The 17,130-nt window shown below is 48.2% G+C and overlaps 1 protein-coding gene across 1 annotated transcript in view; it reads left to right on the top strand.

Annotated features, from left to right (window-relative positions):
- The first annotated feature begins 4,742 nt into the window (after nucleotides 1-4,742).
- The window catches only part of Traf1 (TNF receptor associated factor 1), a 28,138-nt gene continuing 15,750 nt past the window's right edge, over nucleotides 4,743-17,130 (top strand). Inside the window, exons 1-4 of the mRNA XM_045155756.1 lie at nucleotides 4,743-4,818; nucleotides 7,286-7,411; nucleotides 7,683-7,999; nucleotides 10,145-10,229. Of these exons, the coding sequence (XP_045011691.1) occupies nucleotides 7,710-7,999; nucleotides 10,145-10,229 (375 nt within the window). The 5' untranslated portion in view covers nucleotides 4,743-4,818; nucleotides 7,286-7,411; nucleotides 7,683-7,709. The remainder of the gene's footprint in view (nucleotides 4,819-7,285; nucleotides 7,412-7,682; nucleotides 8,000-10,144; nucleotides 10,230-17,130) is intronic.

Here is a 17,130-nt window from a genome sequence, read left to right on the forward strand (position 1 = left end):
GTTCTATACATAAAGAACCCTAAAACCTCTACCAGCAAACTATTAGAGCTGATAAACACTGTTAGCAACATAGCAGATACAAAAGAAATACACAGAAATCAGTAGCTTTTCTATATACAACAAACATGCAGATGATGAAATCAGGGAATCATTCCCATTCACAATTGCCTCAAAAAAAAAAAAAAGTACTTTGGAATAAACTTAACCAAGGAAGTGAAGGATCTCTACAATGAAAACTTTAAAACACTCAAGCAAGAAATTGCAGAAGACACTAGGAAATGGAAAGTCATCCCCATGATCTTGGATTGGAAGAACGAATATTGTGAAAATGCCAATCTTACCAAAAGCAATCTACATATTCAATGCAATCCCCATTAAAATTTCAATGGCATTCTTCATGAAAATAGAATAAAAATCCTAAAATTCATTTGTAAGTACGAAAAATCTCAAATAGCCAAAACAATTTTGAGCAACAAAAATAAGACTGGTGGTATCACCACACCCAATTTTAGGCTATTACAAAGCTATAGTAACCAAAAATAAATAAATAAAAGCATTGTCCTAACACAAAGACGGACACATAGATCAGTGGTATGGAATAGAGGACCCAGATGTAAATCCAGGCAGCTACAGCCATCTGATTTTTCACAAAAATATTCACTGGAGAATAGATAGCCTCTTCAACAAGTAAGGCTGGGAAAGCTAGATATCTATATGTAGAAGGATGAAAATAGACCCTTATCTCTCTCCGTGCACAAGAACCAAGTCCAACTGGATCAAAGACCTTAATATAAGACCTGGAACTCTGAAATTGCTAGAGGAAAAAACATTGACATAGGTAATGACTTTCTGAATATAATACCAGTTGCTCAGGAAATAAAGCCACTAAGCAACCACTAGGACCTCATGATATTACAAATCTTTTGTACAGCAAAGGACACTGTGAATAGAGCAAAGAGGCAACCCACAGAATGGGAGAAAATCTTTGCCAGCTACACACCTGATAGAGGGTTAATATCTAGGATATACAAAGAACTCAGAAAACTAAATAATAAGAAATCAAACAACCCGATTAAAAAATGGGCTATGGAACTAAATAGAGAGTTCCCAAAAGAAGAAATACAGATGGTACATAAATATCTTTAAAAACTGTTCTACATCCTCAGTCATCAGGAAAATGCAAATTAAAACTACTTTGAGATTCCATCTCACTCCTGTCAGAATGGCTATCATCAATAAATGACAACAAATGATGGTGAGGATGTACTAAAAGAGGAGCCCTTCTACACTGTTGGTGGGAATGTAATCTGGTCCAGCCATTGTGGAAATTAGTGGGAAGGTTCCTGAGACAGCTAAAAATATATTTGCCATATGATCCAGCTGTAGCACTTATAGCAGACAGCTTCAGGTCCCTGAGATGGACTTCCAAACCAGGCACAGTCATGGGGGAAGGGATTTATTGACACTTACAGATCCAGGGGAAGTTCCATAATGGCCTACTTTCACAGGTCTAAGCAGAGAGAAAAAGCCACAGCACACTTCAGGAACTCCAGGGGGAGCTAGGCACTTTGTGTATCTTTAGATTGGAATCTCAAATCCACTACCACACCTTAGAGCTGGACCCTAAGAGCCACACAATGACACCTTCTCCACTTAGGTGGTTGCAGATCTAAATTACAAACTGTAATAAAGCACTGACTGTATTGGGATCCATCTATTCAAACTACTACACCACTCCTAGGTATAGATCCTAAGGACTCTTGTGGGTCCCTTGTTCTACAGGGACAGCTCCCTAGGGGCATCCAGGCAACTGTGGAGCAGAGTCTTGAGTGGTCATGAATGTGATGGAAAAAAAACACCCAGGAGGCAGCATCAGAGAACAGCTCATTTATTTGTCAGGGGAATGGGTTTACAAGCATCTGTGAAAGAGCAGGAAGAGGTACTGGGTCATAAGGGGATTGGTTAGTACAAAGGTCCCTCTGATGCCTAATTAGCATGTAGCGATGTATTGGGTGAGCGGGAAAGGGTCACAAGGTTTAAGCAGTGGTGGGAAAAGTTATAGGGTACAGGTCGCAGGGCGACTGCCTGTCAGAAGGCTGCTGGCTGATACCTCATGAACATATAGGGATGTGCTGGGCAAGCAGCAAGACATCACAAGGCTCTGGGGGAAGTGGAACCTAAGTCTTATCAGGACATCCAGGTATCCCAGGCTAGGGGAGGGAGCAGTTTTACTCCTGCTGGGCTTAGGACCGAAGTTGTGGGGGTATAGGCCAGCTGTGACCTCCTGTGGCCTGGGACGCTTAGCTGTGCCCAACAGACTCTTCTCACTACTTTAGAGATACTTGCATAACCATGTTTATTGCCGCTCTATTCACAGTAGCTAGGAAATGGAACCAGCCTAGATGCCCCTCAACTGATGAATGGATAATGAAGATGTGGTACATGTATACAATGGAGTTCTATTCAGCAGTAAAGAAAAATGAAATTACGAAGTTTTCAGGGAAATGGATGGATATGGAAAGGATTATACTAAGTGAGATATCCCAGACCCAGAAAGCCAAATGTCACATGTTGTCTCTCTTATGTGGATCCTAGCTACAAATGTTTAGGTGTGTGTGAGAGAGAGAGTTGGAGTAAAAAAGTCAGTAGCAAAGCCAGGCATGGTGGCATACAGCTTTAATCCTAGCACTCAGGAGGCAGAGGTAGGAGAATCACTGTGAGTTCGAGGCCACCCTGAGACTACATAGTGAATTCCAGGTCAGTCTGAACTACAGTAAGACCCTACCTCAAAAAAAAAAAAAAAAAAAAATCGAAGCCGGGCATGGTGGCACACGCCTTTAATCCCAGCACTCGGGAGGCCGAGGTAGGAAGATCACTGAGAGTTCGAGGCCACCCTGAGACCACATAGTGAATTCCAAGTCAGCCTGAGCTAGAGTGAGACCCTACCTTAGAAAAAAAAAAAAAATCGTTAGCAGAGGCCAGTAAGCTAGAAAAGGGCTATAAGGGAGGGAGGAGAGGGGACGACTTAAGGGAAAGATATCGTACATATGTAAGTAGATGAACAGACTACTGGGGGCGAAATGGCCTAAGTGAGCTCAGGGGAAGAGATTGAGTAAAAGAAAGATGAAGAGAAGGTTAATAAAAATTCAGGATATTGTGAATAAGCCTTATGAAAACCTACTTTTTGGGATCACCCAGAAGCCATAGATTGTTACTAGAAAAACTTCAGCGCCAGGGATAGGACACTTTCCAGTGAGGTCCCTGATGCTCCCAAAATATTACAGGCTTTTGCCAAGGCCCTTGGTTTCCCACCAAAAATAGATGGTAAGACCCTATTGTTGAAGACTCCACATGCCTGGGCTGCAAGGTCACTGAGAAATCAAGCTGGGACTAAGCAGAAAACCTCCTCCCTGTAGACCAGCTGACAGAAAGCTGGAAAAGGCAGCACAGCATGCAGCCCTATGGGAGACAGAAGTCATCAGAGGTGAAAACCGTGGATATTGCAAGCCTTAAGTTTGGCTACCCAGGCCAATAGTGACATATCTGTTATGGGGAAGCCAACTGCTAATTGGACTGGAGGTCCATTCTATTGGAGGTGATACATTCCTGGTACTGAAAACCTAGTCAAAAGCCTGTGGTGGGGGAGGTCATGAGCCTTAGGAGTGTAACACCTGCTCTTGTCTGGCTAAATGCATATATTATGCTCACCAAACTGCTCTGTAAGCACTTTACTTAACGTCCATAGCCATATATTAATGCTACTCTCACTTTTGGTTAGAGAAGCTTCTCAATGCAATCGTCCAGAATGAAATTGGCCTCGAAATTCTTGACCTCGGAGTGCCAAGCACTACCTTCACAAGACCCTCACAAGAGGAGGAAAAGATGATGACATCAAAATAAAGAGAGAGACTTACGGAGAGAGGGAGGAGCTATGATGGAGTGTGGATTTGTGAAGGGGAAAGTTGGGAGGGTGGAATTAACATGGTTCAGTGTCTGTAAGTATGGAAGCTGTCAAAAAAAAAAAAAAAAAGACAGGGTAGACAACGATACCAGACATCAACCCCCGGCCGCTACATGGACACACACATACATACGGAAAAAAATGTCTACAGAGATTTATAGGGACTAAGTGGCCTTGCACGCACGTTCGTGTGTGTGTGTGTGTGTGTGTGTGTGTGTGTGTGTACCTGCTGTGTCAGACTAAAAAGTAGGACCTACAAGCCGGGCGTGGTGGTGCACGCCTTTAATCCCAGCACTCGGGAGGCACAGGTAGGAGGATCACCGAGAGTTCGAGGCCACCCTGAGACTACTTAGTGAATTCCAGGTCAGCCTGGGCCAGAGTGAGACCCTACCTCGAAAAAACAAAAAACAAACAAACAACAACAAAAAAGTAGAACCTACAGCACACAGTTTTGTAAGTGCGCAGCCTTGTGAACCACTAAGTACCATCTCCTTCCTGACTGTGCCAACCCGGGGAGCCTGGCAAGCCTGCGTGGCGCTGGACTCTGCAAGAATCCAAGCAGGAGAATGGAGACGGCTCAGTCAGTTTCGCTGCTTCCCAGACGCATGCCCTTGCGCGACTTGAGACCGGAGTTCAAATGCCCGCCGGTGCTGCTGTGTACCGGGCACATCCTACGCGCAGTAGACAGCCCGGGCCTCAGTTTCCCCGCGCCGGGAGAGCTCGCCCCGCCCCGCCCCTGGCTCGGCCCCCAGCGCGAGTCCCGGCTCCCGGGCCCGCCCAGGGCCTGCCTTCCGCGGAATTCCGCGGTCGGGCCGGGTCCTCCGCCCCACCGGAAGCTCCTCGCCCGCGTCGCCGAGGTTGGTGGCCCTGCTCCCCCTTCCCGCCCGCAGCCGCGGGTCCCTGGGCCCGGGACGGCCGCGGCGACACCACCGTCAGCAGCCCGGGGCAGGGTGCGCCGCGGCGGGGCGCGGGGGAGCGCGGGCCGGGCCGCGGGGGCTTTGCCGGGCGCCGGAGGGACGCGTGGGAGGCGGGGCTGGGGGGCGCCCTGCGCGGGGACCCCGCTTCGTGGAGCCTTGCAGATGGGACCCAGCGAGTGTCGAGAAGGAAGACTAGCGCGCGGGGACCGCCCGGTGCCGGGAAGGAAGGACTTCGAACCGCACGGGCAGCCCTGACCACTGGGACCAGCCCGGGGAGTTGCGGCGGGGAGGGAGCAAGTTCCCCAGACATTTAAGAAGCTTTAGGGGCCTGAGGTCGACCTTGGTGCTTTTGTTTCTCAGTCACTTTTTCACTTTTTTAAGACAAGGTCTCCCTCCCATTCGACAGGCCCAGCAAACGCACCCGCGGGATGCTGTGCCTTGCGGGCACTAAGGTGATACGTGCTGTTGGCTGCCTGCTGCAGCTCCGAAGTTAGTTGCTCATGCTGTGCAGTGTGCCTTATGTCCCTCAGCTGTAAAGTGACCGTGCTGGGGCGCGGGGGAGGGGGCTACGTCAGCCTCTTAGGGGTCATGGAAAATGTAGATGTGATGATGTCTATAAAAGTTCTTACAGGGTTAGCTCTTGTGTGAGGCTTTGAGACTGATAATCCCAGCACTGGGGAGGAAGAGGTAGGAAGGTCGCCATGAGTTCCAGGCCACGCTGAGACTACATAGTGAATTCTAGGTCAGCCTTGGCTACAGTGAGACCCTACCTCGGGGGGGGAAAAAAAAAATCTCAGCATGGCACTAAAAAGTAGTACCCATTATTTTTCACATTTATTACTACAACAGTTTGTGGATATTTTGATGCTGATGGAAGGAGCCCATAGAGGGGTGTAAGAGAAAACAGAGAAGCTGGGTGGGAGAAAACACTTAGGCAACTCTTTTGTTCCAAAGCGTGGAGGGCGGGAAGGATAATTGAGGATGCAATTAAGGGAATGCCTTCCCAACAGCTTGTTAGTAGGCATCAAGGTGGTTTGCTGAGAGGCCTGGATGGGCTCAAGTTGGAGCATAAGCCTCATTGACTTTGCAGCCATAATATACCGTGACATGTCAGCTTCCCCTAGATCTTGTGATATCATTGCAGGGAAGGGGGACAGTTGAGTTTAGCTAGGGTCAGATGACAGCATCCAACCTACCCTGCTTCATAGAAGACTCAGGATAAGTTCATTGATGTGAAACTTGCCATTTTAATACTTTTCCCTCATTCTGTCATTATCTTCTCAAGACCTGCATAACACTGGTCCCACCAACAGCAGGTTGTCACCAGTGATCGGTGATGGAGAAGACCAAAAAAAACCAAAAAACACGACATCAATATAGCAGAGGAAATAGTAGGGAAAAATGGGGGCTCAGGGTTCAGTTAACTGGTGTGAGGGAGACAGAAGACAATGAAAGAAAATAAAGAAGAAAACAAGAAAAATTACTCTTCCCTGGTTTTGAGGAAGAGGGGTGTGGCTATCACCTGAGTAAAGTATCAAAGCTTTGGGGACATGTCCCTTTGACCATGAACCATGCTTTCATCCACCATCTCTTGTGATCATTGTCGTGGTTGCATGAAATAGATATAATCAGCCCCACTTTATAGATGCAGAAACTGAGGCTCAGAGACATTAAAGACTATGTCCCCAGTTCCACAACTAGTAAATGGCAGATCAGGATCCCACTTCAGATCTGCCCAAGCTCAGAGCCTATGATTTGAAAGAACCCTGCATAGCTGCAAACCGCTGTAGAAGACCAGGCTGGGTAGAGAGGTGCACAGAGCTAATCCTTGTCATTTGACAGATCGAGACAAGCTGGATAATCAGACCTCCACCCCAGGTTCACCTCTTCCATGTTGGAAGAGCCCAGAACCTAGAGACCCACGGCCCTGGTTTGAATCCCATCCCAGGCTATATGAGTTTGGACCCAGCATCTTGCTTCCCTGAGCTACACATGGCTGCAGGAAGTTGTTGTGAGGGTTGAGGAGGACTGCTGCCCCCCACACACACACAATGGACTGGCCAGAGCTGTGTTCGTGAACACACGGATTGACATCCCTCTTGGTTGCTGATCTGGATATGTTTAGGGCTTTGTTCCCCTCAGGGCAAGGAAGTCCTGGCAGCCAACCTGAGCTTATAGTTCCTATGATTTCCTGGGTGGGGCTGTGGGGAAGGGGTCCTTGCTGAGTCTGAAGTCCCACAGGCCTTGGGCTTCAGAGGAGGGAAGGGCTGTTGTCACTGTGATTCGCAATGCCACAGGCAGTGTTGAGTCATCAGAGGTCTTCCTGCTGCCTGTGGTTGCTTCATTGTTAAGGGGCCCTCACTTGGAAAGCCCAGAGACCACCTGTTGCAAACTCACTTTTTCACAGATGGGGTAACCAAGTGCCAGTTTGAGAAAATGACATTTACCTGAGGTCACCCAGACACTCTAAAGGACCTAGAACTTGAAGTTTTGGACATCTGCCTCCAGGACCCTGGGGATTTCCATCAGAAAGGTGAGCCCCCTCCTACTCTAAGAATTCTCCGCAGCTTAGGGGTCGCAGGGGAGAAGACAGGTGGCCAGCTGTGGCCTCCCCACCAATGTTCCCCCTGGGGAGGGGGTGGGAAACCAGCAGCAGCCTGTGGTTCTCAGGCGAGGAGTTCTGTGGCGCTGAGATGATGCGACACTGCTCTCTTCCTCTGACACTTGCTCTTTCTCACTCTGAAAAATGCCTGGACACTCCTGGAGCCCGAAGTCACTGTCGGGGGATTTTCTTCACCACAAAGGGTAATTCCTGCTGTGACTCAGCTGTGATGTTAAACCACACAAGCCAGAGAGGAGATGATAAAGGCTTCAGAGAGGGTGGCCCAGGCCAGAACCCACCTCTCTCCATAAAGACCTCAGGGCTGGTCCTCTGCCCTGGAGCAGCTCAGACAGAACCTCAGGCCATCTGGATCCTCAAGATGGCCTCCAGCTCAGCCAGCAGCCCCCGCCTGGCCCCAGATGAAAATGAGTTTCCTTTTGGGTGCCCCCCTACTGCCTGTCAGGACCCGTCCGAGCCCAGTGCCCTCTGCTGCGCAACCTGTCTCTCTGAGAATCTGAGGTGAGGGGCGGGGCTGAGGAATGAATGGAGGGTGGACAAAAGTGCCAGGGAGGGATTCCCTGATGGGAGGTAGGGCTGAGACAGGCGGGTGACTTTACCTCTCTAGGCTTCAGTTTCCATGCTCTTTTCTTCCTGACACAGGCCCCCTGGCTTAAGGTGGGAGGAGCAGTAGCCGCAGAAACATGTCCATCCCTCAGTGTCCATCCACAGCTGAGGCAGAGCCTTGAAGCCCCACCCAGCTGCTCACTGTGTGGCCTGGTGCAAACTCCTGATGGCTCTAAGCCTCCACTTTTTTCCCTGTAGAGCTGTCCTCTGCCTCACAGAACTGTTATAGTCAATATTCAGAAAGTTTCTATAATAATGAATATAAACCCCTTGGTAAGTTACAAGCTGTGATGGAAATATACTAAAGCCTGTTAAAGAGGGCAAAGGTACAGATAAAATATACATATTCATGTTAAAATTTAAGTAACTCGGGGCTGGGAAGACAGCTCAGCCAGTAAAGTACTTGCCTTGCAAGCATGAGGACCTGATCTTGATTCCCTAAGCACCCACATAAAATATCAGGGGTGGTAGCACATGCCTGTATTCTTAATGCTGGGGAGGCGGGGACAAGGGGATCCCTGAGGCTCACTGTCCAGCTAGTGTATTCTATTTGGTAAACTCCAGACCAATGAGACACCCTATATACACCTCCCCAAAAAAGTATTCTGGGTCTGAAGATTAACACCCAAGGTAGTCCTGTGGCTTCCACATGCACACACATGAATGCACTTCCATGCTCACACTAACACATGTACATGCACATTAAAAATCACACAAATTAACATTAAAAACCTCCATTAAAGGGGAGCAAATATGCAGATACTGATAACATATATTTATGTTTAAAATACAAGTTACTGAGAAATGTGTGACATTAATAACATCATCAGCATCCTGCTTTAAGCAAATGTTATGCACCTGTGGTATACCAAGTAGTCTGTCTTTGCATGCTCAGAAGAGCCTGGAGAGGTAGGTGCAATGGTTATATTCCTGTACGGTTACAGACAGGCCTTCCAGAGAGAGGTCAACTTGCTTCATGCCAGTTTCCCATCAAAGCTGCCCTTAAATAGCCATATGCCACCAGCATGATTTCCGAGGCCTTATGGCTTTTTAATGTGGAAACCCTGAGCCAGGCCAGTGAGAAGTTTAAACAGTGCAAAGACAGAGACTGTGGGAAAAAGAGTGAGAGGTCACGGTGGTGGTGGAAAGGCCAGAGGGGGTGGAGACACCAAGCTTGACTGGGTGTTCCAACCACCAGATGTTCTGGGCTCACATTGGCCATCTGAGGTGGTGCTGGGCTTCCCCATGCACCAGATGCCTGGCAGAAGAGGGGTGAGCTCTTGTGGAGGATGCAGGGGCCAGGCCTGAGGTGCCTGTACCCTACTCTACCTTTGACTCATTCCCCGTTGGCACATCCACGGACCTCTGAGTCCTCCTTTTTCTCACCTAAAAATGGGCTGGATCAGCAGAGCTGCCTGTGAATCAGGACCACTTGGGAGCTTTGTAGCAACACAGAGGCCCACATGGCACCCTGTTTTGAAACCATTTCAAACGAGACAAACTCCGAGGCCCCTTCTTGTTCGAATGTGCCACAATCATCAGCCCATGCCAAATAAGAGACCAGAGCCTCACAGATAATGGTAAGAAGAGCAAATAGACTCCCACCTCTGAAAGCCCTTGTCTACATCCCTGGAACTGGATGTGTTCTAAAATCCAGATTTTTTTTTTCAGTTTTGAGAAAGGCAAGTCAGTTCATGGAATAATTTTTCCAGTGGGGTCTGGGGCAGCATCTTATAACTAAACTGAAGTCAAACAGTTGGATGGCCGTTTCTACAGTGAGACATGCCATATTTACACTAAGTGGGATGCGGAGGAGCTAAGTGAGGCCAGGTCCGGTAGGGGCTCCCAGAGCAGCTCACTGCAACCTGAAGGAAACAGTGGATGCCCAGAGCTTCCAAGGCTTGGCAGTGGGGGCATGGGCGTATGGACCTGTGTGAATGTCAATAACAGCTTTCCTGCTAGGAAAGGTCTGGGTCTTGGGAACTGCCAGGAGAGTGGCAGGTACCACATCACTGAGGAGACTCCTTTGTGCTTCCCCAGAAATAGTAAGGATGGGATCTGTCCTAAATGCAGAGGGGACGACCACCAACCTGTGAGCCCAGGAAGCCTTCTGACTCAGGAGAAGGTACGTTAGCACAACCAGTGAAGAAGATCTGTCTTCTTGATTTGTCCAGGTGGAGGCAAAGTATTCATTCCCTCATGAATGTGAAGTCAAGTCAGAGGAGGCCTTCTGGTGTCATCTTATCACTGATCCACATATTTTCTTGAGAAGGGGGTCTCTCCTTCAACCCAGAGCTTCTGTCAGTCTGCAATCCCCAGGGCTTCTCTTGTCTCCACCCCCTCATAGACTGAGTTACACACATGTGTGGCCATATTCAGCTTTTGTACATGGGTTCTGGAAAGTCAAATTTGGCTGTCTCTGGCCCAAGAGGCCATCATGCTTAACGGACAAGAGCTCTAATGTGAGCCTTTATAAGCCAAATTATCTCCACGTACAGAATCAACCTTTACTGGGAGATTATGTCCTTTCTATAAATGTCTTTGTATAAAGGAAGCAACATGAGAGTAGAAGATGGAGTTTCTGGTAAAGCCTTTACTAGATGCAGTAAAAAGATGGCAATCTTTATTTTTGTAAAACAGAAGTAAAGTCAAATAGAACTTGGACCCACAAACCCAAACAAGCTCTTCATGCTCATGTGTAGGAAACCCACTGGGGAGTCTCAGTGTCCAGGCCACCCAGTAGCCAAGGTCTTGCTGTTCTGCCACCCTCATTGCCCCCACTGTGAGACAGATGCCAGCTCTTTCAGTCAGAGTTCCCCCTGGCAGCAACAGTGATGCATGGATCCAGACTCTGATATGCAGGGATGAGTTTGCGACATTTACTCCCTAGCTGGGAGCAAATCCCAGGCCCTATTTCTCCCTTGGTAAATTAAAGACAAGAAGTTGGTTCCACAAGGCCTTCCCAGGTTACAGGTCTATATCTGGATTGTAGGTCAGCAGCTGCCAGGGCGCCCCTCCCTCCCACCGCTGAACAAGAAGCAGGAGATTCTCCACGCCTTGTTCTCTCTTCTCTGCACTAGTCCCTGTCATTCAGAGAGTGGGGGAACTTCCTGCCCTGCCCAGAGCTGATGTGACGAGCTTTCCCTTCCCTGTCTAAGCCTCCCCTCCCTTTGATGGGCCTCGGAGACTTATAATGAGGATCAAGTACATTTTCCATGGAAGAACTTCCTTCGCCTCCCTTGGCGGTCTCTTGATCAACTGCTACGCAGAAGCAGACCCCCTGTGGGCCACTGTCCCCACGTGCAGAGCTCAGGGTGTGGGCTATGTGCTCTCCAAGGCCCTACTGCCTATATGAACTAAAACTATTGTTTGTAACGGTTTCTTTTTTTTTTTTTTCCTTTCCTTTAAGCAAAATTAAGGCCTAATACTTGTGTCAATGTTAGGTGACAGATAAGATACATTTTAATATCTTTAAATCCAGCAGCTTCCTTTTCATCTTTGTTAAGGTAAAATGCAATATAAGTAGAAGGGGACCCTGGAGCTGTCCTCTTAGTTATCCCATTTCTTTCTCTTGTTTTAGCCCCTGAGGCATTGGGGGGTTTCTAGGGCCCTGCAGGGTACAGTTTGAAGTTTGCTGCCTTAGACCAAATGACATGGCTCTCACATGGTCCTCATGCAGTAAGGGTAAGGGAGGTGGTGTTTGCAAAGACCCCTTGGATGCAGGCAGACCTCTGAGATGGGCCAGCCCTTCTTTCCCCACTGGGTTCCCCACTGAATCAGTGCTGACAAGCATGCCTGCAGTCACAAAGGGGGCTGGGCCAAGTCAGTGGCCTGATCATGTGTCCAAAACCATCGAGTGGAAACACCAGGGACTCCTCTGATCCTGCCCCTGGTGGGAACTTTGGGGAACTTCTGACCCAAGGAAAGTAGCTGATGATAAGTTCATCCTTTGCATATGTGGTAATTACCAAGTTTGTCTGAGTATGTGGGAGCACCTAGGAGATGGAGGCTGGGCAGAGAAGCCAGCTTGGAGAGCAGCTGAGCTAAGCCCAAAGATGACAGCGTGGTACACACTGTGCATGCCATCCGCTTATCAGCCTGCCCTCACCTCATCCTCTGACTCTGAGATTACTGTCACCCTAAGAAGAGCCCAGAGCCATCATCTGGTTATCTCTTGTAGGAAGTAACTACTAGAGGATTGATGCTGACCTCATTAAACATGTGGCTCCGGGGCTGGCATGGCTAAGTGGCAGAAGACTTGCCTGGCATGCACAAGCCCCTAGGGACACAGTGGTGGGGTGGGGGGCCAGGAGTAAGGTGGCACTTGCCTGAAACGATCTTTCTGAACAAGTAACAGTGAAGCAGAAGATAACCTAAGGGCTGGAAAATAGTATTTCATTCATTTCTGTCTGCCAAGACCCTGCAAATGGGACTGTTTCTTTCTCTTCCCTCTGAGGGCCAGTTGGAGGTCAAACGCTATTGCTGGCATCTGATGAAAGCAGTTCAAGATAATGTAGCTTTTTTACAATTCATTAAAATGACGGGAGTTTAAGCTACCAATTTTTTTTGTTTGTTTGTTTTGTTTTGTTTTTCGAGGTAGGGTCTCACTGTGGTCCAGGCTGACCTGGAATTAACTCTGTAGTCTCAGGGTGGCCTCGAACGCATGGCGATCCTCTACCTCTGCCTCCCGAGTGCTGGGATTAAAGGTGTGCACCACCACGCCCGGCTTAAGCTACCAATTTTTTGTTAACATATTTTATTTATTTATTTCAGAGCAAGAAAGAGGCAGAGAGAGAGAAAGGGAGGGAGAGAAAGAGAGAATGGGCATGCCAGGGCCTCCAGCCACTACAAATGAACTCCAGAAGCATGTGTCACCTTGTTTATCTGGCTAACGTGGTTCTTGCAGAATCGAACCAGGGTCCTTTGGCTTTGCAGGCAAACGCCTTCACCACTAAACCATCCCTCTAGCCCTAAGCTATGTATTTTAACTCCCAAAGTGTACCAGGTTCCTTCCATATAGAGCTACGTCATTCCAAAGCAGGCAGCACATGACCATACAGTGGACACTTTGATGTCAGATGGACTCTTGATAGTTAGAGTGCTTTTTTCTTTATTTTACTAAGCTGAGGTCTCCTTTGGGGCCACTAAAGGCTAGTCAGCCTTCTGTCTCTGGGGTCCATCCTGATGTATGGAAAGCCACTATGTCCCTCTGTACACACTGTCCAGTGGTGTTTGGACAAGAATGAAATGAACATAGAACATGCAAAATATGATTTAATGGAGAGTCAGGGAGCTGCACCCCAGTGCTCCCAGAACTGACTACACTTGCAGCTTTTATTCGGTCTCAGGCAGTCAAAGCTATGAGGAGTCTGAACATAAGAGAGATCACAAATTTGTGTCAGACTAGATCATGGGGTGTTTGTTTATCAGGAAATCTTTGGAGAAGCTGTGAGTTTCCTGTCTCCAAGAAGCTCCACCCAAAGTGCATAGTCTTCCATGTCCCCAGGCTTACAAAGATTAGCCACATCCCACCTGCATCTCTGTATCTTTGCCATTTGAAACACGAGATCTCGAATGAACCCCAAGCTCTTATACTTCTGAATGTGATCATTTATATCTATAATCCTGTGACTCGTGGCAGTCATTAGGGTTGTCCTTTTTTTCCCCCCACTAATATTGCAAGGTGATTCTGTCAAGGCCCAGGGAAAAGGAGATTTGGTGCCTTGGACCAAAATCACATAGCAAGTGGCAGGCAATACCAGGCTCCAGTTCCTGCTTCCAATGCTGGTTGCATCTCCAGGCCACCATCAAACCGAAGACCAACCCCCAAGTGCTTTATGCATGTTAAATAACAGTCCATCTTGCAAGCCACAACCCACCAAGTTCTGTGGGAAAGGAAGGATGGGCAAGGCTCCTTTCAGCCAGCATCATCAGTCGGGGCTTCCTGGAGAAGCAGACAGTTGGGCTGTGCAGATAGTGGCAAAGAAGAACCTGGCCCAGTAACAGAGGAGGGTAGGGATTGACAGGCAGTAACAAACTGAGCTAGCCCAGGACTGTAGAGTGTAGAGTGACTCCCCTATGAAGCAGCTGGGGCCTGAGGTGAAATACTCCAGGCCTCCATAACTTCAGAGCTCTGCCCAGCTCATCAAGTTGACAGTCCCAGAAAGCTCAGATCCCCCTGTTTCTGCACTGACCTGCATTGGGGCGATCTTCATGCCCCTGGCACCTCTGAGCACTCCCATCCTTGGAGGCCCCCGGTCCCCTGAGGACGCTTGGAGCCTTTTCACAAAGGGCCTTAGTGGCCAGTAAGGCTGGGAACACCACAGGTCATAAGCTTCACAGACCCAGATAGGAAGAAGAGTGTTCCCTTGGGGCTAGAATTCTGTCTGCATTGCCCCTTTTCCTCCCTAGAGGAAATTCCACCACTAGGTTTATATTTAGCAGTTTGCAAGTAGCGAGGTCACTCACACAGGGGCCATTTATGGGTCCAGCCATTGGCCCAGATAGATACTGTGTTCTTCCTCTACAACCTGAGCCTGATTCTCTTTGTCTCTGTGTTCCTGGTTTTTAGTGTGGGCACCGTTTGGGCTTTGCCTTACCTGGCCCTATTACTGTCCTTTTTTTTGGGGGGGGGTCTCCGAGGTAGGATCTCACTGTAGCCCAGGCTGACCTGAAATTCACTATGGAGTGGCCACAAACTCCCAGCGATCCTCCTACCTCTTCTTCCCGAGTGCTGGGGTTAAAGGTGTGCGCCATCACACCTGGCTCCTATTACTGTCTTCTAGCCCCCTCCACTTTGAGCTCTGGCTTCCACTCCTCCAAGCACAAGAAGAACAGGACCACAGAGTCCTGCCTCTTCCCGGTGGTGTGAGGAAGCATCAAAGCCTTCACTGGAGCAGGGGAAGCTGCTCCCCCTGCAAGGGCCAACACAGGGCAGGGAGACTCAGCCTGTTCCTCAGGTCACAAGCCTGCATGACTTTGAGCTGGACACTGACTCAGTTTCTGCCTGTATTAAGGGGAGCTAACAGCTCTGCTTGCCCTGTAGGACTGGGGCAGGGATCCCACAAGATGGCATGGCTTTGGCATTTTACAAGTAAATGTTTCAGACACTCACACATTTAAGGATGCTCCTTTTCCAACTCAGGAAGTCTAGTGGGAAACAGAGTTTAGTAGAATTAATTATTAAAAATTTGAGATGTGGGGCTGGAGAGATGGCTTAGCAAGTAAGGCGTTGTCCTGAAAAGCCTAAGGACCCAGGTTGATTCAGCAGTGCCCGTGTAAAACCAGATGTGCAAGGTGGCACATGTGTCTGAAGTTCATTTGTGGTGGCTAGAGGTCTTGATGTATCCATTCTCTCTCTCTCTCTCTCTCTCTCTTTCTTTCTTTAAAATAAATATTTTTTTAAAAAAATGAAGGGCTGAAGAAATTTCTAAGCAGTAAGGCACTTTTCTGCAAAGCCTAAGAATGCATGTTTGAATCTCCAGGTCCCACATAGCCACATGCACAGTGTTGCAAGGTCGCACATGTGCACAAGGGGTGCACATGTCTGGAGTTGTTCACAGTGGCTGAAAGGCCTTGGTATGCCCATTCTCTCCCTTTCGCTGCCTTTTTCTCTCTCTCAAAATAAATAATAAAAAACATGGGCTGGAGAGATGGCTTAGCGGTTAGGCGCTTGCCTGTGAAGCCTAAGGATCCCGGTTCGAGGCTTGATTTCCCAGGTCCCATATTAGCCAAATGCACAAGGGGGTGCACGCATCTAGAGTTCATTTGCAGTGGCTGGAGGCCCTGGCGCGCCCATTCTCTCCCTCTCTCTCTCTCTCTCTCTCTCTCTCTCTCTCTCTCTCTCTCTCTCTCTCACTGTCTGCCTCTTTCTCTCTCTGTCTGTTGCTCTCAAATAAATAAATAAAAATAAATGAAAAAAATTTAAATAAATAAATAATAAAAAACAAAAATGAAGTTGCTGTGCATGGTGACACACACCTAAAACAAAATCGAGACCTGGCCTGGGGGAGATTGATTAGTGGGTAAAGTGCTCATTACACAAACACGAGGACCTGGATCCAGATCCCCAGAACTCATGTAAAATGCCTGGTGTGGAGAGACTCTCAGGGTCTCCCTGGCCAGTCAGGCTAGTCTAAGTGGTGAGCTTTAGGTTCAGCCAAAGACTCTATCTCAAAGAATGAAGTGGAAAGTAATTGAGGAAGACCCCTAACATCAATCTCTGGCCTCCACATGGATGTGCACATGTGTGCCCACACACATACGAACACACACACATGTACACACATATACCATACATCCATTAAAAAACAAAATCAAGGGGCTAGTGAGATGGCTTAGTGGTTAAGGCTCTTGCCTATGAAACCTAAGGACTCATTTTTAAAAGACCTTTTTTTTTATTTGGTAGGGTCTCACTCTAGCCCAGGCTGACCTGGAATTCACTATGGAGTCTCAGGGTGGCCTCGATCTCACGTTGATCCTCCTACCTCTGCCTCCCGAGTGCTGGGATTAAAGGCATGTGCCACCATACCCGGCCTAAGGACTCATTTTTGACTCTCCATATCCCATGTAAGCCAGATGCACAAAAGTGAGGCAAGTGTAAGGTTGCACATGTTCACTAGGTGGTACAAGCATCTGGAGGTCAATTGCAGTGGCTGAGGCCCTGGTGTGCCAATTCATTCTCATTCTCATTCTCATTCTCATTCTCATCCTCATCCTCCCTCCCTCCCTCCCTCCCTCCCTCCCTCCCTCCCTCCCTCCCTCTCTCTCTCTCTCTCTCTCTCTCTCTCTCTCTCTCTCTCTCTCCCTCCCTCTCTCTGTCTAAAAAAATAAAAAGCAAAAGAAGTTGAGATGTGAGCATTTAATGAAGTGAGTGTATATACCAGCTGCTAAAAGAAGCAGGCTGAGTACTGTGATACCACTACTGCTGCTGAACACTGATTGAGGAAAAAGAAAAGTCCCCCAAGCTGATCTACATCCTTGTCTGTAGAGCCTATGGGCCTGTGACTCCCATGGCAGTGTTCATT

Source organism: Jaculus jaculus, chromosome 1 (genome assembly GCF_020740685.1).
Source record: "Jaculus jaculus isolate mJacJac1 chromosome 1, mJacJac1.mat.Y.cur, whole genome shotgun sequence".
In the NCBI taxonomy this organism is placed as follows: domain Eukaryota; kingdom Metazoa; phylum Chordata; class Mammalia; order Rodentia; family Dipodidae; genus Jaculus; species Jaculus jaculus.